General features: G+C 42.2%; 1 protein-coding gene and 1 long non-coding RNA gene across 3 annotated transcripts in view; one reads left to right on the top strand and one right to left on the bottom strand.

Moving 5' to 3' along the window:
* Positions 1-27,830, bottom strand: part of LOC131130723 (insulin-like growth factor 1 receptor) — a 71,804-nt gene that overhangs the window by 10,355 nt on the left and 33,619 nt on the right. For both annotated transcript variants that reach the window (XM_058074591.2, XM_058074592.2), the window contains exons 3-13: positions 9,606-9,906; positions 8,614-8,750; positions 7,809-7,953; positions 6,527-6,735; positions 6,323-6,449; positions 5,609-5,844; positions 5,104-5,271; positions 4,735-4,942; positions 861-1,147; positions 630-772; positions 56-221 (exon numbers count right to left, since the gene is read on the bottom strand). In XM_058074591.2, coding sequence (XP_057930574.2) covers positions 56-221; positions 630-772; positions 861-1,147; positions 4,735-4,942; positions 5,104-5,271; positions 5,609-5,844; positions 6,323-6,449; positions 6,527-6,735; positions 7,809-7,953; positions 8,614-8,750; positions 9,606-9,906 — 2,127 coding nt within the window. The remainder of the gene's footprint in view (positions 1-55; positions 222-629; positions 773-860; positions 1,148-4,734; positions 4,943-5,103; positions 5,272-5,608; positions 5,845-6,322; positions 6,450-6,526; positions 6,736-7,808; positions 7,954-8,613; positions 8,751-9,605; positions 9,907-27,830) is intronic.
* Positions 1,576-4,114, top strand: LOC131130724 (uncharacterized). The gene is made up of 2 exons (XR_013627212.1): positions 1,576-1,694; positions 4,023-4,114. It is a non-coding gene; the product is annotated as an uncharacterized LOC131130724 (long non-coding RNA).

Here is a 27,830-nt window from a genome sequence, read left to right as displayed (position 1 = left end):
ACGTCATCAGCACAGAATCTTTCGTTTGTGATTACTCTTACTGTGCAAAAATTACGTTTTGGCAGAGGGACGTAGAAGGACATGCTCTCTGTCCAGGAGCCGTTCCCTGCAAGAGAAGTGGCTCGAACACAGGCCGAGTAGTTCCCCGAGCCAAGGTTGGTGAGTCGGGCTCCGTTGTACTTCTGGTACTGCTCGCGTGACACACACTCGTGTTTCTCAGGCTGAAATTTGTTGAATGGCAATGGTTTAATTTGAACATGTAGAGAAGTTACAATGAAATATTTCACATAATTCAATTTACAGTTCCACATGTCCAAAATGAGTAGGAAGAAGCAAAGCTTATTTAATCAATCTGTTGCAGTGCATTTATTCACTTCCTGTATGTTGCATGTATGCAAAGTTACTACATCTTCTATAGAATAGAAAGCATACTTTTCAACATAATTATATGTGCAAAGAGCATTTTGGAGCACAATATTAAGCAAGTTCAGATAATACAGATGATAATATTTCTATTAATTCAACGAGGAACATGCTATTGTGGTTTTCATCAGTTTGCATCAATGTATGAAAATAAATTATTGTTGCTACATGTTGTACAAAATGGACGAATGGATGATTTGTGTTACCTCAGCACCCAAACGATATTTGATCTCATACATGAGGATGAGCCCGTTTGGCATGATGGGCTCAGGCCAATGCAGCACCACACAACCTTGCATCTTATCGTTCCTTTCATAGGTTACTTTTCCAGGAATGTCATCTGCTTTATCTGGATGAAAACACACATGGGCAACATCACGGCAAAAAAAAGTTATATAGTGATGCTACTACGGCTTGTGTAGCAACAGGATTATTACCTGCAGGTTTGGTCCTGGCAAAGACGAAGGCACCGACACTGCAGTGGCCCACTTCCTCATTGCAGGCGTGAATGTCGATATGGTACACAGTGAAGGGCCTCAAGTTGGGGATCTCTAAACTTTCCACCGTGCTTTTGTCTTCTGAGAAGGGGTATTCCATAATAGGAGGAAGTCCGTCTGTCCTGTTATCACTTGGGCCAAATGTGCTGTTGCCCCTTACGGCTCCCTCATGCAACAGGGTGCTGTTCGCCAAGCCAAAGACATCTCTACGGCGACGGTCTTGCGGTCTGGAAAAAGGAGGGACAATGTAATTATTGTAATTGATAGTAAAACCGACTGTAAGAAAATCCACAAAATGTTATTACAACTAATCATAATTGCCTGTTTGGAGCATTTAACACAGAGCTTAAACTTCCTGCTGGACATGCCTGCATGAGTGTGTATGCGTGCCATTTGTCCAGATGCTCTATACTACTCCCCATGGAGCTGTGGAGCCGGATGAGGTCAGACAGATCATAGCGAGGCAGACAGATTATTGTGTAGTGTAGTGTGTAGTAAGAAAAAGGGAAAAAATGAAGGCCATTGAATCATAATGACAAATTGGATGCGGCTGAATGGAGATCACAGCAAAGTGGGGCCAGGCCTGTAGCGTGGTGCTGCCAGAGGCTGTCGTTACCCAGGGCAGACAGGTGCTGACGGCATAACAGAGCTGCAAGGCTAACGGAAACCTGTGAAAGCTGCAGGGTAGTTGGCTATCACACTGTTATGCAATGGGGGGGGGGCTGTTTCTTGACTTGGAAAGGCTACATGGATCCAAATACGGAAAACTATCAGGTGAGAAATCACAACGATCAGTCAGTCTGCTGCAGACGTTTGATCATTTTGTCTTTCTTCAGCCAAAGTTTTTTTGCAGCGCAAATTATTTTCAGGCCCCCTCCAAGCTGAATATTTTCTTGAAAAAACTGTGTTCAAGAGAGACCCCCCCCCCCCGAGGAAAACTACTGCAATAGGCTAACTTGCGACTAGCCAATAGGCTAATGCTAATAATATTAGCACTGTAGCTGGCATGGCGATGCTAGTGTTGCTAACATTTGTGTCTTCCTCCAATCTTAATGATAATGTCTATTAGCATAATTATGAGCAGTAAAGCTAAAAACTGCGTTCACGGGAGACCCACGTGCCCCCCCCCCCCCACCCCCTCCAGGAAAACCACTGCAATTAGCTAACCTGCGACTAGCCAATAGGCTAATGCAAATAATATTAGCACTGTAGCTGGCATGGCAATGCTAGTGTTGCTAACATTTGTGTCTTCGCCCAATCTTAATGATAATGTCTATTAGCATCATTATGACATTCTGAGCAGTAAAGCTAAAAACTGCGTTCACAGGAGACCCCTCCCCCCAGGAAAACCACTGCAATAAGCTAACCTGCGACTAGCCAATAGGCTAATGTGACTAATATTAGCACTGTAGCTGACACGGCGATGCTAGTGTTGCTAACATTTGTGCCTTCACCCAATCTTAACGATAATGTCTATTAGCTTCATTATGAACAGGAAAAGTTATACTGTCGGAAAGCCTGTTTTGCTTTTAAATTATCATTTGTATGGAACACTAATTTGTGAGGCGAATGCTGTATGTGCTTTGTGGCCATGTAAAATGTGTCAAATCTTGTCTTGCTACTGTTTCTATTGACTGTTAAAGTCTTAGAACAGAGAAAAACATTGGCAAGCCAACATATACTAGCCACAACAGCCTGGAACCTTCTACTGGTCACACAGGCTCACAAGCACGAGAAAAAAAGCGAGATTCTAGAGTTACGAGACTGGCTTCGATGGTGACAGGCTCTTGTTTTTCCAGTGATGGAGACGAGCCACTACATTGAGCCACCAGATTGACAGCACTCTGGGGTACCGGGAACTCAACATAAAAGCAAAACGGAAAAATGGGGCATAATTTAGAAGGGAACTAAACAGGCTTTCCACTGGTATGATTAATAGCACCCTTTAGTAGGGTGACAAGGGTGGCAACTAGAGTCTTAAACAGTACCCGCAAACTGCATTAACATTAGCAATATGGCGGTTTCATCACAACCAGACATCAAATATAGGGAGAAGGATAAACATCACGTAAGCTGGCTTGTGTGTGAAGTAACCGCTCTTTGTGAATCAAAGCAAGTGTATTTCCATCATTCCAATCATTTTGTAGGTGTTTGTTTTGAAAACTGTGTATGCGAAATGGCTGCAGAGCCCAAAGCTGAAAGGTAAGGTGTTTAAGGACACGTGAACCCCCCACACCGCACCAAAAAAGGCAGGCAGACGGATGCCTGGGAAAGAGCAGTCACACACACACATTAACATTCCTCTCTGGCAGTGAGAACTGGTCTGGTACAATCTAGAGTCCAGCAGTGAAGAAATGACACCAAAAATCTAACATGGTTTTAATATTTGTGTGCAAAAACGCATGAATCTAGTTATTTTTTTATGTAATAGAGGAATGACGCAACCTGATGGTGTTGGGTTACACAGGGCAGTGTCAACGTCTTGAGCAGCTGACTGAGGCTTGACCTTACAACTTAGTGAGTTACTAGCGTCGGTGCCGTGACCGAGCCTGCTAAAAAAAGGATCTACCTTTACATAATGGAATCCTGAGAGGAAAGCCGTGACAACACCTTCCGTTAAGTCGGGACACATTATTCGCTCTAGACCTTAGTAGCCAAAATCTTCCCCCACCTGACCATCTTTTCGTACTTTGTTTGTCTTGTCTAGAGTTCACTAGACAGTGTGATGGGGCTCTTTGCTCATTCTTCTACATTCCAGATGTACATTTCCCAGCAGTGTCTCCCCGGGAGGGGAAAAATAAGATTTACTGCCAACTAGACATATGAAGTTGAGAGCTTCGTAAGACAAAAGTCATCCCTGAAGCAGTGTCATAGATGACCATAATGTATCTCGCCAGATGTCATTGAATTGTTATGATAAAGCATATGTACCAATAAAGTTTAATCCTAATAAGGCCTACTCATATAAAACTTTTTTTTTATCATATCCTTACCCTAAATAACTGAACCTCTACCAATGGCTGTTGCCTCACTAGGCAGTAGTCCTTAAGTTAAACAAAATGTGTACATTTTCCTAACGTCATTTCATGTCCCCTCACACAGGATCGAAACCCTGCGAGAGAAAATCCCTGGGACATCTATACTGTAACAAATCAAAGCAGGCAGCGAGGGGAGGAGGACATGAGTTGAGGTACGTTTTATCTTTCCTTCTACAAAGCTGCATCGATCTAACTCACCATGAGCATCGGGTGAAAAAAAAAGCTGCAGCTTGGATGAACGATCTTTGACAAAGCATCATTTACAGCGTGGATGCCTGCTGAGTCTTCTTAGTATACAAGTGTATCAACTGTGATGGATGGAAGTGAATGAAAAACACCTGCCCATAGATTGTCTACATGAGGAGTGTGGGAGAAGAAGGGAGTAAGAGTCTTTGAAACAGTGTGAAACATCCGCAGTCACAAGCTAAGTTAAACGATAACACAACACAGATGTAGGTGGCTATTGAAGAGAACAAAAGCCTAAGCAGCCTAAAGAGCGAGCAGCCAAACTAGACCCTTTCGACTCCTTAATCACCTCTCTTACTCACGCGGCTTTGTTTGCAAAGCCCAAATCGACGACGCATGCTATGTCCAAATGCCCTCTACGCCGCCGTTGCCATGCCGACAAACAGGCACAAGAGAGCTAAAAAAAAAAGGCTCAGAATCCGGCTCAGCGTGTGTCTTTATCTATACAAAAGGGACAGCCCCATCTACATCCCAAACCAGTGGATCCTGTCTGGGGGAAATGTTACAAGTAACTGTCACAGTAACTGTACCTCTGTAAAAAGATGGCATTGTGAAGGAAGTTCTCAAAGAGTTTCAAAAAGACCCGGTTATCCTTTTCTCGATCTTTCTCCTCAGCCGTCTTGGGACAAACACAGCAGGGACCCTTCTTTGGACCGGACAGGTCTGACTTGGTGGGCTTGGTGAGATCCTCCATGTCTGTGAATCCTGTTGCTGGGATCCGGATTGGGATTTTCAGTTCTGTTTTTCAAAAAAAAAAAAACAACTCAGAATGGATTATGCCCTATTTTTGCAATAATTGATGTGACAATTGAAATGTGATAATTGTACCCTGGAACACATTATTTTTATTTTAATCATTTTCTACAAAGAAATTTTGTTGGAGAGTCCATTCTATTTACCTTTGGAGCAGTAGTTATGCAGATAAAGCTCTCGGTCTTCAGGTTGCTGCTGCCAGCGAACCAGATAGTAGGTCAGGTTACCATTGGGGAAGACTGGTGGCGACCACTTTACAAGCAACTTGGTGGAGGAGTTGGCGAAAGCACGGGGTTCTTTGGGAACAGTCGGCACTGCGGTAAAAGCAAATCTATTTTGTAAGGAAGAAATGACTGAGAGAATTAACATTAGTAAACCATTATGAGCCGACAGAGAGTGTTCTGAACTCCTTTTTCCATGCCAGTCTTGTATTGAGCATTGTAATGCTGCCTTTGTAGAGGTCTGTGTGGCTGTAGCTATAGCTGTAGGTGTTGCCAAGCACTGCACTGAATTCTGTGTCAATTGTTTGGACACCATTAATCAACAATACATTTTAACACATCAGTTATGGTTATAATGCCCATACCTAAGCAGAAACAACACTTTGCTATAAAAAAAACAAGGTCATAAGTAGATTAGATGTTGACTTACATGATGGCCGGGTGCGTATGTAGATGATATCACTTTTAGCACCAGGAATGTGTTTGTCCTCCACCCGCAGCGTTATGGCCTTGACAAAAATGGCATACTGAGTCCAGGGTTTGAGGTGGTGAATACTGACTTTGGGGTCAGTATTATTATCTCGAGGAAGATCCACATCAACCATGTGCCAACTGTTTGAGCCGCAGCCATCTTGACCGTCAAACTCGGTGATGTTCTGAAAAGGCCTGGCAAGGAGCACAAAAACATGGCCTGAAATGACATCGGCTGCATTTCAAAGTAGATGGTTGGTTTTTCTAAAATAAAACTAATTCTAGGTTGTCAGTGCAGACACCATCCAACTTAAAATATTTTTTTCCCAAGCTCATTATTTACAAATGTGTATTTGGAGAGAGAAAAAAAAACATTCCAAAGTTGCAGACACCCAAGCAAAATTCTGAGCAGTAATCGAGGCCAGAATATAAGAAAATAAACACTGATGGTGCAAATATCATGTCAACAATTCTGAAATTAGGAAAAAAAATAATCAAGCGCCAGTGTTTCATTTATGCCATCATTATGCAAAGCAAGCATAAACATAAACAAATATTGTTCCATGAAACATAGAATAGGCTTTGTATTGAGAACCCTTGACTAAGCCTCAATGTTGGGGTATTTATACATAATGTGTTATATAGGATAATGAGCCGTCTTCTGAGCACTTACGCCTCCTTGTAGTAGACCATGAAGCTGATAAGGCCTTTATAATCCCGTGGCTGGTAGCGCTCCCACGTTAGACGGATCGTGTAGCTAGATGTGCCGTTGGACAAAATCTTCAAGATATGGCTTTCACCTGTTGTGAGAACGGAGGACCCACTTCGTGAAACATTGCCATTCATCACGTACCCGTCAGAGTCCTACAATACTCACAGCTGGCCCTTTCGCCGTTGTTGCGGAAATCACCCTCTTCCGGCTTCATGGTGATGCCCGTCTTTTCCCACATCTTGTGGATTTCTGACATGCAGAGTTTGGGATTCAGGCGGAAAAAAAGACGTCCGGCTCGGATGGTGAGGTTATGCTGACTCCAGTCCCAAAGATCATGCAAATGCTGGTTATTGATGGCCGAGAATGAATACATCCTGTGGGGGAAAAAAGGATATTATGAAGACAGAACGCGAGGAAGACTCTTTGGCCACCAGGGGCAGCATTGAGCACATTCATTCATTCATTTTCTGTCGCTTAACCTCAAGAGGGGTGTGCTGCCGGTGTGCTGGAGCCTATCCCAGCTGTCTTCGGGTGAAAGGCGGGGTCCACCCTGTACTGGTCGCCAGCCAATCACAGGGCACATATAGACAAACAACCATTCACACTCACATTCATACCTATGGACAATTTGGAGTCGGCAATTAACCTAACATGCATGTTTTTGCACATCATAAATCCTAAAAATATTTGGGGACAGAAGTCTATCAGAATGTGAACTATGGGATTGCTACTGTGAATGATAAAACACTTAACTAATTGACTGCCAGCCATTTTCAGAGAAGAGATACTGCAGTATGCCACTGAACGTTTTTACTGAATATTGAGATTAAGGACAACATAAACAACGGAGACTTGAGACTCTCTTCTTTGTTTCAAGCCTTTTTGGGTACTTATAAATGGGCAGTAGAACATAGGGTGGTGTCAGTGAGAACACCTGATTTTGACCAAAAAAAAGAAAAAATATGAATACACTTTCACTTTTGAAAATACACTTTCTGCAGAGACGCAAACTTGTGTAAACCCAATATTGTCTATCATGTCGTCTCGTGAGCTGAGTGTATCATTCATGTGGTACGTACTAACTTTTTCAGGTGTGCTGACAAATGGTGCTCTCTTGTTGTCATTACACTAATTATGTCTTGTCCTGAAAACACCATTGGTGTTTCGTTGTTTAATGAACATAAACACATTGTGTGCCCAGCATTATGATTTTGAGGGCTCTTGGAATTGTCTAACGGTGCTCCTGGCCAATGCCATGTAAGTAAATTGAAAAATCTACAGTGAATCCATCGATATTGGCTGATATTCATGGATGATCGGTATCAGAATCGTCATCATAAAACCCTGATCACTCATTCCTAATCTTCATTGAGAACATTGTTGACAAACTGTCACTCACATCCTTTCATTGCACTAGTTCACACACACACACACAAACAGGCCATACTTCTCCATGAGCTCCTCCCCGTTGATGTAACGTAGACTCTTGAGGAAAGACAACGATCCAAGAGTGTGGGAGTGACGAATCCTCACATAGCCCGTCACTGTCTGTATCAGGCCCATGAAGCTCTCTAGCTCAGACGCTATGTTACCTGGGGACGACAGATAAACACAAACACACACACAAACCACACGCAACACAGGTAAGCCATCTTAAGATGAGTTCTTAATGCAGATGCCCCATTGGGCATATATGTACAGAGTCATGAGAGATCATGGGAGTCATGATCATAAAATAATAAGATCAGTAAAGTGTAGCCATTCACAAATGTACATTTTGTGAATGTGAGACTTGGACCACTTGAAATTTTTTTTTGTTTTTTTTATACATTTCAAGCTTAACTTCAAATATAACTATACTGTATAGCCCAAATATCTAAATAACTATGCCACAACATAAACACAAAAATGGTTGTTTTACAAGAAGATAATATATTTACAAACATAACACTGTGATATTTAGAATGTTCGCATTTGGAACTGGACTGTGTGCGTGCACACGTTTGCATGCATTCAAATTTTGTTTCCATGCGGAACCTTGTGCACGCTACACAGCTCCATGCTTTTTGACTTCCTGCTTGTGGTGAAGTCATATTACATAGGAAAGATGCACGCTGAGCTCATACGAAATACACTTCCGCCACCTTGTGGTCGTTTTTATGGCTTCTATTGCATCCCCTCAAAAAACTTTATATTGAAATACATCTGTGGTAGCGAATGAGTTAAGTGGAACGGCTGTGTTCCTGACTTACTTCCGTGGCGGATGTTGATATCTAGATTGCCCGCAATGACGGTGCAGTCCTTCAGGGATTGAGCGGCGTTCACTGAGTCAATGACTGAGGTTGAGCAGATCTTATCGCACAAGCCATTACAGGCGCTACACAACATCCTGGAAAAAAAAGAAGGAAGGAGACCAATGAGTGGGCAAAGTCAAGGACAAGATGTTATCAACATGTGTATAATATCTTATGTACAGGAACCTTTCCACCTCACCTTTAGGGCATTTGTCCACTCTCGACACACTCACACTCTTGATACTAACAGACTCACGTAAAAAAAACTTTGCATGATGCAAGTTCACCTCTAATATTCAGTGTTTCATTTTTTATAGAACCTACGTTTCAACTACATTATTGACCTCAGAGTGAGTTTGTCACGCTAAGACTTTATTTCATGCTTTATGGCAACAAAAAGTGTTTGTCAACAACCTTGAGCACATTTTGAGTCCTTTCCAGGTGGTCAATCACAAATATTGAGCCCAACATTATTCAAGAAGTGGCAAAAGTAAAACAAAATTTCACTTTAACTCAATCATTGGATGAATTACTTTGGGTGTGAGTGTAAATCTAGTTTCAATCCATTGAAAATCATGTGCCGTACCTCCAAATGTAAATCACCTTGGTTTGAAGAAACAGTTTTTTGCACCCGAAAGAGTATTTTTCAAGTACAGTACAGTACTTGAAATTAGCATTTTGAAAAGTACTCTAAGAAAGGTGCCAGTGTTGTTGCATATAAAGTTCATCTCAAGGATACTTTATGCAAATGAATAAATTATTGAACAGCACACAGTGAAAACAAGCTGCTTTGGTGTCAGAGAACCAACACGACATATGATACCCCCCACACTAAAGAAAGTGCTGGGACAAAAACTTGCAGTTTTTGTATTTCAAAGAGCAATCAGCAAGTCACCATGCGTGCCATGTCCAAAACAGTATGACATCAAGCAGAAGCGAGGGGGCCTTACCGATTTGTCTCGTTGCGTGCAAAGCCAGAGGGGCAGTCAGGCATACATTCGCCCTCATGGATGACAAAGTGAATGTCGCTGGGCAGGTGCACTTGGGAGCACAGGTCCATGGTGATGCAACGCCAGCCCTCAAACATGAATGTACCTGGGGGGCATTCCGGCACGCAGCGGCCCTCGTGGTAGTAGTGGAGGCAGGCGGAACATGCCGCGTCGCTGTTGGGTTGAGAGCAGGTGCCCAGGCACTGGCTGTGGCAACACTCGCCCTTGTCTGTGCAGGCGTGCTTGCAGTGGTTAGGGCAGACTAGAGAACACAAGAAGATATAGCAACACTGATTATCGGTGCTAATATATACATAGTCACCAACTTTATTTCAGACACATACAGTACATGGTCCGCAGAACATTAAAAAACAACACATCAACAAGACATTGCTGTATACAGAGAAAACCTGCAAAGCACGTTCGATTGTGCATATTTCATACAGCAATGTCTGTAAAGGTCTCCATCATCTGAAAGGTCAGCAGCTAGATAGTGGCTCAGGTATTTCCCCTCTTCAGAGACTTTGAGGATGTTGTCCGCCAGAAAAAAGTCAGGGAAAGTAAACTTAACATCCTCTTTACTCCTGACAATCATGATGTTGCTCTTTTATACACTGTATGGACAAAAAAATCACTACATCGTCAGCACGCATCATGTGGCGTAAGGTAGTATTGCCAACCGGTAGCCAGTCCTGCATTCATTTAGCAGAATCAAAACACTAAAATTGTTATTAAATATTTTAGGACTCCTCTATTGTACAATTTATAAACTAACTTTCCATGATTGATATAGTCAAAAGCTTTTGAAGCATCAATAAAGCACATAAAGATGGCAGTATTATGCCTGTTGTACAAATCCATCATCTCCTTTAGCGCAAAACTGCACATATCTATGCCAAGCTTGGATTTTAAGCCAAACTGATTGTAGGCAATAAAACCCTTTCCAATACCTTGTATGAGGTACTTGCAGAGCTATTGGATAGTACAGTAAAGTCTCGTTATATCGATATTCTCGGGAGTCAGAAAAAATACCGATATAACTGGACTATCCATATATCCGATCCTGCGCCGAACTGCATTAAAAGTGGGCAATAATGCACTCGACATTGTTCTGTAGTATAGAACAATGTCGAGCAGCTTAAATCAATCTTTGCTTAAGGATTTCAATACCAAAAAAGAACACGGCGAACGGCTGCTTCCAGTCAACCTTATTTTTCACACTTCCACCACCAGAGCACAGCACACACACTGATTCCCGCACTTCCTGGTTCACAGGTCATGCTCAACCCGCCCCACATAGCTGGCCAAACACATGCCTGCAACAGAAGAACCAACTGCGTTCGTGGTTTCTCTCGTGTGTATAGATTCTATACAGGCATGTGTTTGGCCAGCTATGCGGGGCGGGTTGAGCATGACCTGTGAACCAGGAAGTGCGGGAATCGGTGTGTGTGCTGCGCTCTGGTGGTGGAAGTGTGAAAAATAAAGTTGACTGGAAGCAGCCGTTCGCCGTGTTCTTTTTTGGTATTGAAATCCTTAAGCAAAGATTGATTTAAGCTGCTTTTGTATCGATATAAGCAGACCAAATTGGCTGGCGGGAGATGAAAAGGGCATCGTAGTAACCGGATTATCATAATAATCATAATAACCGGGTATCGTACTAATTACTAATTACTAATTACGGAACTAATTATATCATAAAAGACTAGAAATTTGCCGGGAAATGAAAATAGTATCATAATAAGTAGTAATTCGTTATAACCGATATCGATATAACGAGACTTTACTGTAATTGTCTTTACTATTTATTTATAAGCTTTACTTTTCACAATGGCCGCTAAGATAAGATATTGTGTATTTAATGTTGTGTCAAAGGAGAAGCAATATGTCAGATATCGTTTTCCAACAGGAGCATTCTACTGCCTTTAAGGACCTACTCGAAATCTGTTGTCAAAGATCCTCTATATTTGACAAGGGCACTCTGCAGTTTTTAATCACTTCCTGCAAAAAAGCGCTAGTCAAATATCCTCTATATCAGTGATTCTCAACTAGACCCCTTTTCTGTGGGTCATGTGTCCTAATCTTTCACTTTTATTCATCATGGCTTGTCATTAAGGGGCAATGGTGCCCCACCCCCCGCCCCCTTCCAAACCAGTTGAGAATCTCTGTTAATCTCTGTAAATTTTTGTTAATAAAAAACACTCAAAAAAATGAAAAACAAAAGTTGTAGAATTATTCTAGAAAAAAAAGCTCCTGGGCTCACCCTCTCCTACAAAGTATTATGTTCTGGCAGGCTGAGAGGAAAATTGATTGGGAAATAACAGTGTGTGTTTCAAACACACCTTTGGGTGTCATGAATAATAGAACATCCTCATTTGTTTGCTGTGAGAAAAGTGTCCAAGGGTTATCAATTACACAATTTAGATTTTTGTAGGATACTAAATCACTATTCATGTCTCAGCCTTACATGTTTTTAAGGCAGTAAAGAAGTAAAGTACTTGCAAAGGGATGACATCCTGTAGTTTAACACATACATCAAGCTGTAAACATCCATTCTTTATTTACATTGACAAAATAATGATAAAACTTTCTGCATTTGAGGAGCCACTTTCTCCACATGCAACCAGCTCCCTGTGAGAGTAGTTAGTGTTGGCGTATTTATATTTATGGTGTTGGTTATTTCTACTTATTACTCAAACACAAATTTCTCCACAGGGCCAATAAAGCTGAAGAGGGCTGAACTGAGTAAAGAGGTGCTACTGCACCCCTGGTTCCTTAGCAACTGCCTCCTGGTGAACTGGAGGTAAACACATACAGTAAAGTTTCAATGCAAAATCATAAAAGACGCTAAGTGTGCATGGTAAAGCAAAATGTGTGCATGCATGTGAAGGAAATGAGTCCTGCTTGTTTCTTTAGCTTTGAAATGACAGTCAGCTTGTCACTCAATGGCAAAGTAAAATGATGCCGGCTGCCAAGCTAATCTCCTGATGAATATTTCATGCAGTGTTGCAAAACATCTGCGCCAGTTCACAATGTGACAGAACACTATAGCAATGCTGCAGACTCCCAAATGTTGCTCAAATCCACTTTGGCCTCAGCATGGGGGAGGGAACTCTATGTCACTTTTCTCAAATACTTCCCATTCTTTCTCACATTCTGTTAAATCTAAAGATACAGATGGGGAATTCCCTAAGGATTGGACCATATTTCCCCATTGATCCCATCTGGAACAATACACACCATTATATAATAAGTACTGTACTATACAGTACGTTGCTATTCGGCTATGCATAATGCCACATCACATGTCGGACTCTACAGTGCTTCATAACTGAATCGGCTCCACAGTCACACATGCACACTGCTTGTCGTAAAACAGCTGTGATTAGATTGGACACATGATGTTTACACGAGTATGTTGAAAGCAGCCAGGTCGGTGTTGCAAGAAGGAGAAGGAGGAGCTGAGGAATTAGGCTTGATTTTCTTGGAATGCAACCAAAAGGGGGCAGCCAAGACAAACTCGAATGAGGCTCTGCTTTGATGGAGGTCCCCCATTCCTTTTTTCCTGCAGAATTTCCCCCTAAAGATTTCTGCAACAGATATTTCAAACATTCACAGATCAGAAGAAAACCCCGAGCAGGGGTGCAGCCTTAAACCCATATAAGTCGACCCGGTTTCAGTGTGTCACTAAACAAGCTGTGGTGTCAAGGATACAATCCTCTATTTATGGATGCAGCCCTAGAGTATTTCCACTCTGCCTCCCCTTCAGCAAGGGAAGGGCAATGTGGGTTTCCACTGCTTCAATGGAAAGGATGGCAGATGAGTTGACATCCTCGTTGTACTACCTTCAATGAATTGAAGAAGAAGCAGCAGCAAGTTAGATGCATATATTCTCCTTATATTAAAAAATCTGAACAAGTATTAGTTTCAAAACATATTTCAATACATCAAATATTAAATACTATGCCTATTGCCTACATTTATTGTATTTTTATGTGGAAACACTCCCTGTTTGCATTCTAATTGTTTGCATCAGTATGGATTTTTTCTTCTTTGTTTCCAAATAGAAATGTAGCCGGGCCAATCTCGTGTAAATTTCGATTCAGGTTCAGGTTTTGGTACCAGCATAATTTGGAAATACAACTGCTGCATGGTATACAAGTGGTTAGCGTGCAGGTCAGCGGGGTTTGATTCCCTGCTCGGGCATCTCTATGTAGAGTTTGAATGTTTTCCTCCCACATTCCAAATTGGAGACTCCAAATTATCCATTGGTATGAATGTGAGTGTGTATGGTTGTTTGTCTATATGTGCCCTGTGATTGGCTGGCGACCAGTCCAGGGTGTACTCAACCTCTCACCCGAAGGCAGCTGGGATAGGCTGCAGCATTCCTTCTGAATGTTGTCAGTCCACAAATGTGGCTAGAACTTCCCAAAAAAGTAATAGACTATCAGAAACTGTAGCTGTACTCAGGACACACATACATATAAACACACACACACACATACACCTGACGTGTTTACAGCCACACAAAACCGAGCCATGGAAACCTTCCGGGTGCAATAATGAAAAAGAGACACTTGAAAAAAGTAACTACATCACATTTTATGCACATGCATACCAATTTTACAAATAATCAAGATAATAATAATCAATCAACAAGTAGTGTAATCCTTTCTAATCCTACATTACTACATGAATACACAATATACAGTAACACCATTGATTGGAAGTTTAGATGGATCAAGTGTCACATGATGGGCAAAATGATTTAAATAAATGATTGCATTGGTTTTTATGCATGACAGTTTGCGATGTTATTTCTTTCCTACAGGGGTTATACAACGAACTACCCCTTCCTCTCCCCTCCTGCTCCAGCTTGTACTGGCAATAGATGTTATCACAAAAAAATAACACATGGTCAACTAAAAACCACTATGAAGTGAGAATGCATGTATGCAGCAGCATTTAAATTGCACAGCATCATATTGAGATCTGTTTCCAATACAACAAACTACAAGCAGAATATGAAATACTATTCAACAGGCTCAAAACAGTACAGAAAGGGGGCCACCCAGGGACATATGATCTCATGTCCTTTAACCGTAACTTGCACCGGGAAAATTCAAACATGTACGTATGTTGCAAGAAAAAGGAACAATGCTCGTCACGCTACTATCCTATCTACAGCCATGAAGTGAACAAAAAAATAATGCATCAGCCTTTTCTGCTTGTGTTACATTGTAACAATAAGGAGGATACGTGGCAGACAGTGGGGAAATCATTCATTATTCACAGCAGTCGCACTGGAGGGGAGAGGCAGCGTTGGAGTGGGTGCCGGGGAGGTGGTCATGGGGGCTAAAACGGGGTTGGAGGAGAGCGCTCAGTCGGACCAATGATGGGCTGGCAGGGGAGGATCTAATCCCGATGACTGACATGTTATTGAGTCTGGCGCAGAAGTGGTAAACAAGTCGGCTGTGGAGTGCACAGTGGGAGGGGTAAGGGGGCAGTGGGGAGGTGGTGTAACTATGGCGATTAAGTGCGGCTTTTGGACAGATTCAGTGAAGCCATGAGGTCGAAGAAAAAATCGGAAGAATTGTTTGTTTTTTTTATTGGAAAATGATGCTGTGGATACGCAAAAATATCTAATTCTTATAGTAATAATGTGGAGAGTAATAATAGCATGAATGCCTAAATATATCCATTTGGGCATGCATATTGATTTTTCCATCACATCTATTTAGTGAAGCTTTGACACTAGTAAACCACTCACTGTGAGGATGTCAGGCTTCCCACCTGGTACCATTAGAGCTGATGGGCTCAGATTACCAGCAGACAGCAGGATGTTAGTTGGGATACAGTAGCAAGCAGACGGCAGATACAACTATAGTGGATCGCAGCCCCTCCGATCTCCATCATCAGCCACATCCTTATCCGGCAACCCTATCCTCCCCTGGAGCCCCCCGGGTGGTTGGCCTCATGCACTTGTTTACACCACATCAGACCAGAAAGCCAGAAAAGATGATGCTTCCTCACTCTGAGCCAAGGTAAACTACATCAGAGTGCAAAGAGAGCCTGTAGCAGATAAAGGTTCATGTTTCAGGATTCATCCTAAAGTGGTTACATTATTTTGGTGTTTTGGTCACAAAAGTGTCCTATACAGTGTTGCTGGATCTCTTCCACTCACATGCCCACTAAAGACCAGCAATGTGTTTTTCAACCAACTATGTGCTGGTCTGTGTGTGCAGGCATGTGTGGCATTTCCCCTCAGTCACAACACCCACACACACACACACACACATGCAGACACGCACAAACACAAGCCAGCCTTCCACCCTCAGGCCACAGTGCAGCTGCTTGCTTTGATTGCACTTACTATCAGGATGCAGGTATGCAGCACTGTCAAATGGTAAAAACACTACAGAAATACCACAGAGGTGTACCATAATGCTTATTTAACGCTAACTTTGTCAATATGTCTATCTTCTTGGGCTGGTGCAGCAGGCTAAGCAGGGAAGTCCAGAATTCCCTCTCCCTGGCTACTTTGACCAGCTCCTCTCGGGGGATCCCGAGGCATTCCAAGGCCAGACATAGTCTCTTTAACGTGGACTCCTACTGGTTAGAAGTGTCTTGCACACCTCACCAAGGATGCATCCGGGAGGAATCCTGACCTGAACCACCTCATCTGGCTCCTCTCACTACGGAGGAGTAGCAGTTGTAGTCTGTTTCTCCTAGATGACAGTGCTTCTCACCTTATCTTTAAGGGAGAGCCAAGCCACCCTCTGAGAAAAGATAATTTTGTCCACTGGTATGCACAATCTTGTCCTTTCGGTCAATATGCAAAGCTCATGACCATAAGTGAGTGTAGGAACATACATACCAGTAAATTGAGACCTTTGCTTATGCCTCAGCTTCCTCTTCACCATAACAGACAGATGCAAAGTTCACATTCTTGCAGACGCCAAGCAGCAGCACACCATCAGCACCATACACGGTGTTGACAGTGTACTGCTTCCCCCCTGACTCTGGAGACGAGCTTGACCTGGCGGTACCCCTCAGCTCTCTGCAGAGTCCCAAAAAGCCCTGATAGGAGTCCTTCTTCAGCTTGACGGCATCCCTCACCGCCGATGTCTGCCAACGGGCTCTGAGATTGCAGCCATGACAGTCACCAACCACCTTACAGCCATAGCTCCCATCAGCCGCCTCGAACACGACCCATTCAAACTCAATGCTCTCTGCCTCCCTCTGAACCTGGTTGAAGCTTTGGAAATTTTAAATTGAAACTCCTTTTTACAGATGGTCCCAGCAGACCCTCACAATATGTTTGGGCTTGCCAGGTAGTGGACTTGTGTGCTTGTCACAGATTGTCGACAACACACACCATGTTCAAGCATAAGGGTGTCTACATGTGCTACTACATACTATATACAGATTGTTGCATGGACAACTCATAAGCAGTTGTACTTATACTGAGAGTATTGAACAATAAAAAGCAAGACATTTGCACACTTTCTTCCAACTCACCACATAGTCGGCTGCGATGGTGGGGGACGATGCAGGATTGCAGGGATCCTCCACCTTCATCACTATCAGAGCTACTACTAGAAGAAGTGAGTTCTTTTGCAGATCTATCCATTCATTTTCTATGCCGCTTATCAAGGAGTGAGCTATTTGTTTTTGTTTTTATTTATATGACTGGTCAACTTTGAAATGGTACTTTATTTATGAAACAGATCATTCAAGCAGGTCATTGTCTTTATTCTTTTTTGTGATAATTTGTCATTAAAGATTCAGGATTCAGGATTCAGGTCTGAGGTCAGAGTCCCCGGAGAAAGCCCACGCATGCACAGGGAGAACATGCAAACTCCACACAGAGATGCCCGAAGGTGGACTCAAACTCGGGTCTCCTAGCTGTGTGGCCTGCGTACTAACCACTTGTCCGCTGTGCAACCCCACTCAGCTTCAGTCCTTCTAAAAAAAGCAACTGTTCCATGGAGAATCTGCACTTGTGAGTCCCTAAAGGTCTGACTAGGCAGAAGTGCCAGCTCCCTTTCCTCGACAGCAGCCACGCTGCAGTCACGTCGCTAGCACGGAGAACAATCTGCCAGTCAGTACATCAGACACCTCTCAGCACTGAGGATTCTCACAGTGTCTTTATATAGTCGTTGTGACTTTTATAGGGGGATCCAGATTTCACCTCCTTCTTATTTAATATAGCTTTTTGTGTTACGAGTGCGTCATCTAAATGCCATGTTCTGGTGCGCTGGTTATTTATGCTGACAACTGCACATCCCATACAACGTAAACTAAATGAGAGTTTCCCAAAACATTAAGTATTGAGATGCTCTCTCCAGTCCCTGGTGTCCCACTGTTCTTGGTCCACAGAGTCACTTAATCCTGGGTATGAGAGAAGCAATGAAGGGGAGAACTCGGGCCGTGTTTTCTTTTCCACACATTTGGAGGTGTTTCCTCTGCTTCTAAAAATACCTGACTTCCCAGATTTGCTTCATTAAATACACTGTGTTTCCTGGCAGCACTGAGCAGGACTGAAGTTGGATGGCACACCATGTGTGCTGGTTGGCCACTTTGCTATCTGGATGACTTGTTAGGATTAGTTAGAGTGTGTCGAAGCCTTCACATCCGTGTTTCATTCTAATTATACCTTTGAATTCAGTGGAGAACGTCATCACAAAAGACGTATGCAAGGTCGGTCTTATAAAAGTCTCTATGCATTCTGTCAAAGAGAAGAAGGGGGAGAAAAATAACTTGAGTGTTCATGCCAGCCTTTTGTTGGATGCAGGTGCTACACCTGGATGTGGACCCACTTATAACAGGAAGAAGCGACACAGAAGAACCAGAAGTCCTATTGACCAATGTTTATAGGTAGTGTGTACCGCATGTATTTCTTCCTGGTTTAAATAAAGCATTTAGTGGTTGGTTAGCCCTTTTTCCAGACATTCATAAAAAGAGCTAATAGATGTTGTGCTTAACTGTGTAGTGCAGGGGTCTCAAACTCAATTTCCCTGGGGGGCACTGGCGCTAGGTTCTGGGCGAGGCTGGGCCGAATCAGGTTTTCAAAAAAAAAAAACCCGCATTTATTAAAAACAGAAAAATGTGCAAACTTTTTCAGTGCTTTGGTTCCGATTTTCTACAATAAAAGCTCTGATAAAACATTCCACGGTTCTCAAATATCTTAATTTTTATTTTTCTGCACAAAATAAGATGAAAAATAAATAAACAAATCAAGAATAAAGAAAATCAATTAATCAGTAATAAATAAATATAATAATAATAATAAAACGGCAAATAATAAAAACTCAAGAAACCACATATAGTTGGTGGGTAGACAAATTATTTTTTCCGATTAAAATTAACAAAGCATTATAGAGCCCTGTAGACATGACAAAACACGACTATAGTCACATTTATACTTTTTTTTTTTTTTTACAACATATTGCGCAACTGCAGGGTCTTGAGACACATGCTAACTCGCAAATTAGAGAGCTAGCGACCTAAACGGTAGCCTTCAAGTTATTTCCTTTAAACTTATATAGCCAAAAACTTACCACTTCCACACGGATAGGGAGGATAACTATTAACAGTTATTTAACCTTTAACATGAACATTAATCAAACATAATAATTTTTTCTGGGTACATGATACCATACAGCATCCATATCAAACTTGCGCGGGCCGCACTAACATTAAACTTTCATATCAAGGCGGGGGCCTCAAACTAGTGTCCTGCGGTCCACATTTGGCCCGCGGGCTGCGTGTTTGAGACCCCCTGGTGTAGTGTATCTTGACCTACACTCGCATTATTATGTTGTTTAGTAAGTGTAAAAATTTATTAAAGTGTTCTTTCCGGACACAAAGGGTTGTTGAATGCAGCATGGAAGCAGACTGCAGGGATATACCATTGCAGCAATAACGCAACACCCACCCCCTCACTAAACGCTTTATGCATCCTAATTATGCCACCTAAGAAGAACCTGACCACTTATTGCTTACTGGGAGGCTTTCAAGCTTCAGGTTCATGCAGTCAGTTCAACATCTGGTAGTGGAACATGTTAAGTCTTTAGGTGAGTGTAATGGTCTGATAAGATAACACACACAGGAAAAAGTAGGTATTGATCCAGTATCCTCTTTATACGGTGTTGCCTTCCACAAAGCAGAGTGGATTCTGTTGTTTTGCAAAGGCTTGGGGTGTTTAAGTTTTTGACTAGGACCATATTGTCCGATATAAAACAAACCAAGGCCTCAGAGCACCAAGAGCAACAAGTGATACTTGGCATCTAAAAGTCAAAAGTACCTTAAAACCTTTTGACACCCTTCTGAATCGTCAACAGAGAATTGTCAGCCATGGAAATCAAACAGAGATTGTTATACTGTTTTATCTATTGACTATGTCACGTTCCTCTTTCTGTTTAATGCATTACATTCTGTCACACTCCTACAGTGTCACACCATTTACATAAGCAACTATGACACCCATTGATGGTGGCTTATGTCAGATCCAAGCTAAAATTAACTGTAAATCAACCCAGCTATAGTCTTTAGGTCAAAGGTTTTGGACTGGCCGAGACATTTGAGCAGAGGAGGGAACGTGATGTGAATGCAGCAGGACAGCTGACGACCTTAAATGATCCACTGGAAACACTTCCAATTGGCTCCCAGTGACATCATGGCTTAAACTTCATGTTCCCCCTCAGAGAATCACTTATGCTATCCTTTCCGTTAGATTTTGAAGGTTCTTGTCTCACAAGCGCTGAGCGGTTACACTTATTAGGGAATGACGAGGAGGTGAGAGAAAAAAAATATATAAAAGTTGTTTTTTTGCAGTGGGGAGGAAGCATAACATGTTCCCCGTTTTGATCTGTATTTGCTTAGAAAAAATGATTGTTGACATTTACACATACAAACTTGTAGGGTACTTCCATAGTAAAAGTCCCTTGCTCCAGTTCTCCACATGAGTATGCTCTCTACTCTTAATGGTCAATCTCCGGTGTATGGTTGTAAAAAGGAGGAAGTAGGGGACGTCTTGAGGAGAGGATCCAACATGCTGAACCAAAGGCATGTTTAGTAAGTGACTGGTCTCTGTAATTATATGCAGTTTACGCTAATGGCCATGCTTTAGTATATTTCAAAAATGCTTACCCAAAAGATCACAAAATGTTACCATGAGTAAACCACAGCCATGAGAAGATGGCTCTGGGTTGTCAGAGGAATATATGGCAGAGGAGGGGCATGACACTGGTCAGGGAACAGCCTTCTCCAACCCCAGGAAGTCCAAAGCCCCCATCGTGTCAAACACAAGACTTCCAGAAAAAAATGAATACTCAAGATCCCCCCCCAAATAAATAATGACCTACATTGTGAAGCACTGTGGCACGCTCACGGTCAGGGAAGGCATAAAGACACAGTTTGAAAACAGTGGGCAGTGTCACACCCCCCCTCTCTTCTTTGCTCACAGATGAAGAGGGGGCAGCCCACACTTTGGAGTCCTTTGCTTTCGGAAAATATGCCTTTGTCTTTGTGCCATTATAGACCTCACGCAACTTAACGGTAGGCATGGATGCACTGGTATTGGCACACCAACAGGGGGCGATCTGGTGGAATCATAGAAACAGACTGCACTGAAGACACACTGAGAACTTAAACATGCCAGCACGAGGGGCCTTTTTACCGCCTCAGGTATGGGTAAAAAAAGTCAGCAAACAATCTCAATGGGGGTAGAGCAGATTGTCCAGAAAGGGTTGGCAGTTCGAACCCCAGTTCCTCTATCGCAGTCACTTTGGTTGTATCCTTGAGCAAGACACTTCACTCATATTGCCCTCTAAATCATTCATTCTCCTTATGTTCCCTTTTCTGTGCATTATCATGCAAGAAAACAAGAAACACATATCAAAGGAAATACAGCTGGAATCGGTGCATATTCTGCAAAATCTAAACATTTTCCTTGCGGGTTATTGTGTGTAGCTGCTCTATAAGAATTAGCATAATAGGTCTCCTTTAAGTCTAGTCATGTGATGCATCTTTTATTTCTTAGTTTTTCACTTTTGATTCAGCATTTCTTTTCAGTAGCTGTTTGCAAATACTCAGTGGCTGCAGATGGAGCTTAAATAAATAAATAGCAAGTAAATATGACTCATTGATATTGATGTTTATGTGAATATCCGTGTATCCATTTTTTTCCCACTAAGCCTTTTATAAAACCATGTATTAGTTGAAAAACACCAGACACAAGTATTATCCCTTCCAGATGAATGCAGCCACTTGTATTTATGTTAAAAAGAATAAGTGTGGGCGCGTTACGTCAGTAGTTACCTATGGTTCCAGTACCATCAAAGCAAGGAACACTACAAATTAGTGACAACACCTAAAAGTAAATGACAGAGGCATGCCCTTATGTTGGCTGTCCTACTAATTAACCATCCTTATTTTCATTTGGTTGTCTTCTGCTTCTTTGTGTACTGGTCGATGTATTGGTTATCGGCCCATTTATCGGTTATTGGCCAATATATCGTCGGTCATCGCTTTCTTCGGTATTGGCATCGTCCCCAATAATTCTATATAGGTCGGGCTCTAGGTAGCATACTAACAAAGTAGTAAGGAGGACTGATGTCAGTAAAAAGACGTTACATCTGAGTACAAAACTCATGAACAAGTCTCCTGTGGTGGCACAGACCTACTTTAATACAACAAAGAGCCTCTTTGTGATTTTCAAGCACAATATTATCTTAACATGAACCATAGTTAAATATTTCCATGGGCCTGAATGTCTAGTGAGGTAAACATTATCTAACAATTGCTTTTGAGGCACGAGAGTGGAGCAAGAAGACAGATTGGAGGATCCGCACCTACTGGATGACTGATTTTTCCAGAAGAAGCACTTAGATAAACATGATTATGCACACAGGCTTTCTAACAGGCCACCGGGGGACAGATAGCTGGCAGATCGAGGGAATGCAAGCAAGCTGCTCAATCGCTGAGCCATCAATCACACAAACACACACACACACGCAGACACACACAGCAAGACGGCGCAAACACAGGAAACAGGAGGCCATATCCTTTAACTAGCACTCCACAGAAAGCCATCAAAGACCTGGCTCTGACTGTAGGCTTTTTTCCATGGCCACATTTTTCTTTCCTGTTTCTTGTGGAGGTTTGATTAGGGCACGATTACACTCCCCTGACCCTCTCTCGGGAGTTGTGTGTGTGTGTGTGTGTGCATGTATGTCAACTGCTGCACTCAACTGAGGCCACAGACTATTGAGGACTTATTGTATTTAAAACGTGCAATGTGTTCTTTCCGAGTAATTCGTTGCAATAAAACTGAGACTTTTTGTGAATAAATAAATATAAAACCAAAAAATTATTTAAAAAATACTGACAAAAACACAATATTGTATAAAATAATTGCATAAAATAATGACATTTTTAAAATGTAATTAATAATATTTATTTTATTATCGCTATTTATAATTCATATTTAATAACATTCATATTTATTTGATGACATTTTTATTTATTTTAAGGATTTTTTTTATGTAACAGTGTTTTAACAATTTAATGATACATTTAGTATATACTGTAGCACACTCAAGAGCACACATGCAAGATGGAGGTGGGGCATTAATTCATTCATTCATTTTCTACCGCTTTTTCCTTACGAGGGTCGCGGGCATGCTGGAGCCTATCCCAGCTGTCTTCGGGCGAGAGGTGGGGTACACCCTGGACTGGTCGCCAGCCAATCACAGGGCACATATAGACAAACAACCATTCACACTCACATTCATACCTATGGACAATTTGGAGTCGGCAATTAACCTAGCATGTTTTTGGAATGTGGGAGGAAACCGGAGTACCCGGAGAAAACCCACGCATGCACGGGGAGAACATGCAAACTCCACACAGAAATGGCCGAGGGTGGAATTGAACTCTAACCACTCGACCGCCGTGCCGCCGAGGCATTAATGATAATTATTAATTTAAAATCCTTATTTCAGATGTCTTAAGAATGCAGCCAGTGACCACAGGGCCACAGGTTTGATGCCCAGCTAGCCCGGGAAAGCAGCTGCCCAATGCTTCCCGGTATGCCACAAAAGAAGCATGCTTGATGCATTAACTGCGAGGGTTTAAATTTCAAATGTGCATTTAACACAAAAAAAGGCAGTCAATGTAATCTAATCTAAAACGACCCGCTCAAATTCATTTTTTCCCTGCAAAAGAACAATTGTGTGAGAGCTTCTCAAGAGACAGAAAATTAATCAAAAGCAATATTGCTCTACTTTTTGCCTACAGAAGCGCATTCCTTGCTAAAAGTAGGTGACGCCATCCATGCAGGCACACCTGAAGCGCGTTATTACTGCACTGAATGTCCCAGGGGGAGAAAAACAGGTTCACAGAGTTGCGTTGAGAGCAAATGAGCTCAAGCAGGCTCAAAGTGTTCCCCGTGTGTATCCATGTGGTGCATAAACTAGAATTTTTGATTCATCTTTAGGCCTCAAGGTGCCCAGTGGGGATGAGGCGAGTTATGAGGAGTAAAGAACAACAGAAGACGTCCTTCTGGCAGCATGTCCTCCTGTCTACACTGTCACCGTGTGTCAGTTCTCATTACCTTGAGAAAGAAGACGACTGAGTCACTTCTGACAAGCACCTGCTTGGGGGAGGGAGGGGGTGGGGGTTCAGAGAACCATGATGATGTCCAGGCTGCACTATCCTTGACCTTGTTCACATAATCTAACAAGTTCTTCCAGGACATTTATTTTAGTCAGGTCGCTATGTAATGTTATTAATACTGTATAATACTTGCTTTTATAGTCAGTATAGTTACTCCAGACCCCATTCACTGTGCAATATCTGATCAACCTCCATGTGCAATATTAAGGGCTCTAAATGCAATATACTAAGTTCTATGTGAAGTATTGCCTCATATTAACTCTCCAACAAGATCTCAGTGTATAGACTGGTCATATATCTCATCTCATTTCATATTATCTACATACTGTGTTGTATATAACTCTGGGAAAAACTGTTACTTGGGTTGTTTATATTGTTTATTTTTCTATATTGTGTATTTTGTACTGCTTCACTGACTCTGTACTCTTGCTGCTGTGCAATGCAAATTTCCCCACTGAGGGACGAATAAAGGCATATCTTAATCTTAATCTTATCTTAATTTAGAAAGCACATAAAAGGAAAAAAGGGCCTCTTAATGGGACAAAATTCCCATCATACCCTACAACAAATGTATTAAAATTTCTACAAAATATGCCTCAATAGTCAAACAAAACCACTGCCAATGCATGGCATCTTGTTAACAATGGGCTCATCAGCGATATTAATGCTGGCTCAGCAAATGACAACATTGGCACTCTTGCTGCTGTGTTGTACAGAACAGCACAATTAACCATTTTTTATTTGAGTGTTTGAAATAAATTTAAAATACTTCAGTTATTTCCTGTGGATAAAAACTGAAGTAGACTGTGTTTGACCGTGGAGGTTCCACCGTACATTTAAATGGGAAGCGAGGGCTTGAACTCCCAATGGGGCAGACATCCATAACTCAGACTGTACAGACAACCACAGAACTCCCAACAACATTATGTTGGCGGTTTGAGACAGCCGGTGGTGCGGTTGTGCAATCAATACAACTCGGCAACCTTATAACTTGTGATATGAGCATCCGTGCATTATATATGTATACAAAGTATACAGGCTTGTACAGTTATTATTTTTTAAATGTGGAGTCAACCTGTTTCTGGTGGGTGTGCCCACAATCTCATTCGATTTTGAAAGTGTACCTAACTTTGTGGCCAGTCTATCAAATATCACCAAGTTACATCTTCATGCAAGAAAGCATATTATTGATATCAATTTAAAGTCAGGTTTAAACCTGAGAACAGCATTTCAAGCTGGGTAGCATACAACAAAGATGCGGAATTCTCTCCTCTGTGAGGCAGCCAGCGATCCCTGATTGGTATCTGCCGTGGCTTACTGCAAAGCGAGCAGTCTCGGGGCGGAAGCCAGGCCCAAATTGGACCTTTATTCCAGACTGCGGAGCAGTCTCAGCTGAGGCTTGAACAAAACAAAACCAAAAAAACTCCACAAACACACAAAAGCCTTGTGAGTAGGCAGCCAGTGGATGCGTGTGGTCCCACCTCAAGCTCCTCCTCCTCTGGCCTGTCACTCACACTCACACACACACACACACACGCAAACATCATCAAGCCCACTACAAGGGCTACACACTCCCACCCTCATTCATAAAATGGCCGCTTCACTAGTCCAGCTGGTGGCATGGAATTTATGGAAGTATGGAGGGGTCAGGGGCAGCAACGGGCCAAGAGGGACTTGTTTGTGTAATCCCCTCCCTCTTTTCCATCCCTCCATTTGTGTCCATTAAGATCTATCCAGCTAATTCTCCTCCTATGTCTGCCGTGTGCCCTTCCTCCAAACAAACTTGATAAACTCATGGCGGGGGTGAAGCAGAGGGAGCACACTGGTGGCTCCTCCTCGAGAGGCCAGCAAAAGGGTAGAGCGAGAGAAGCGGAGGGGAGGGGACAACAATCTCGTGTTGCATCCTTCTGCGCTCACCACATCACACACATTCAGAGAGGAGGAACGCATTCAAAAGCGACATGTTTGCTTTTTTCCAATCGCTCTTTGTAGTCCAGGAATAAAGCTTTTTCCAGTCTTTCCATATAAAAATAAGGTGGCATTTAGGAGATATTTGATTGTATCCCACATATGAATTAGACAACACAACAGGGTGCAATCATTAGTGTTACTATGTACAGGAGGTGTGTGTGTGTGTGTGTGTGCGTGTGTGTGTGTAATCTGAGGTGAATGAGTGCATGGGCACTAATGCATCTTCCCTGCCTCCCTCCCCACCCTGCAGTGTGTTGTGCTGTAAGCAGACGAATTAAAAGTCACTCAAGCAGAAGCTCCTGCCAACAATGCTCCTGCAGAAGGGACGCATTCAGAAGCAAGGAAGGATGATCTCAACTCTTAGTTTTAAGTTTTAATTTGAGAAGGCAGGGCCAGGCGTCTATAGGCAGTACATGTATATTTAGTTCATGATGTTAACAGATTGATCTGGCTGAGATGATATGCCAACCAAACAGTGTTCTTGGCATTCCATCCATGTAGACCAACTCCAATACAAGAAAAAAACAAATAACAAGCAAAACATAGATCAACATCAAGACTGAAGCAGAGTTGTGAGGAACACCTGTGGCAATTGATTCAATGCCCTGAGAAGGTTCATTCATTCATTTTCTACCGCTGATCCTCACAAGGGTCGCGGGGGTGCTGGAGCCTATCCCAGCTGTCTTCGGGTGAGAGGCGGAGTACACCCTGGACTGGTTGCCAGCCAATCACAGGGCACATATAGACAAACAACCATTCACACTCACATTCATATCTATGGACAATTTGGAGTCGCCAATTAACCTAGCATGTTTTTGGAATGTGGGAGGAAAATCCACGCATGCACGGGGGAGAACATGCAAACTCCACACAGAGATGGCCGAGGGTGGGATTGAACTCGGGTCTCCTAGCTGTGAGGTCTGCATGCTAACCACTAGACCACCGTGCAGCTGAGAAGGTAAAAAACAAAATAATGAATTAATAATCTAGACAACAAATGAATAACAACTTAAACCATTAATGCAATGTCCTGAGTTTTACGTTACCTTTTAATGCAAAAAGGAAAAATATGCAAATGCAATTAATGGCTATACAGTATAAATGTTAAAATATCAATCGAAAACACCTTGCAACACTTTATAGGACAGGACAAAATCTCCAAAAAGTCGAACATTTAACATGAATTTTATTCATAGTAGCTTTTCAAATAATCAAAATACGGCAAGATATTATTATCACTATACTGTACGTGTTCATGCATGATCAGACAATGTAAATCAAACGAATCGAGGGATTCATAGTGGAAATAGGTGTATCCCAATGGCAGCGCTGTAAGCTGGTTAAATTAAACTTGTTTTCTTGTGTTATAATGCACAGGAAAGGGAAAGAAATATGTGTTCATTTTTCACATAAGGATTGTGAATGATGGGCAAAATTCCCCCCCAAGCAGTGCAGTTCCCCTTTAAGAGTTGAGACCAAGTCAAGACCAAAACATTGATTGATTGACATTGATGAGTCTAGACAAAGTAAAGAGAC

This window comes from Doryrhamphus excisus, linkage group LG1 (assembly GCF_037039965.1).
Source record: "Doryrhamphus excisus strain RoL-2023G ecotype Guam linkage group LG1, RoL_Dexc_Guam_v1.1, whole genome shotgun sequence".
Classification (NCBI taxonomy): domain Eukaryota; kingdom Metazoa; phylum Chordata; class Actinopteri; order Syngnathiformes; family Syngnathidae; genus Doryrhamphus; species Doryrhamphus excisus.
The sequence above is the reverse complement of the archived record's forward strand: the minus strand, read 5'-3'. Positions and strand labels throughout refer to the sequence as shown.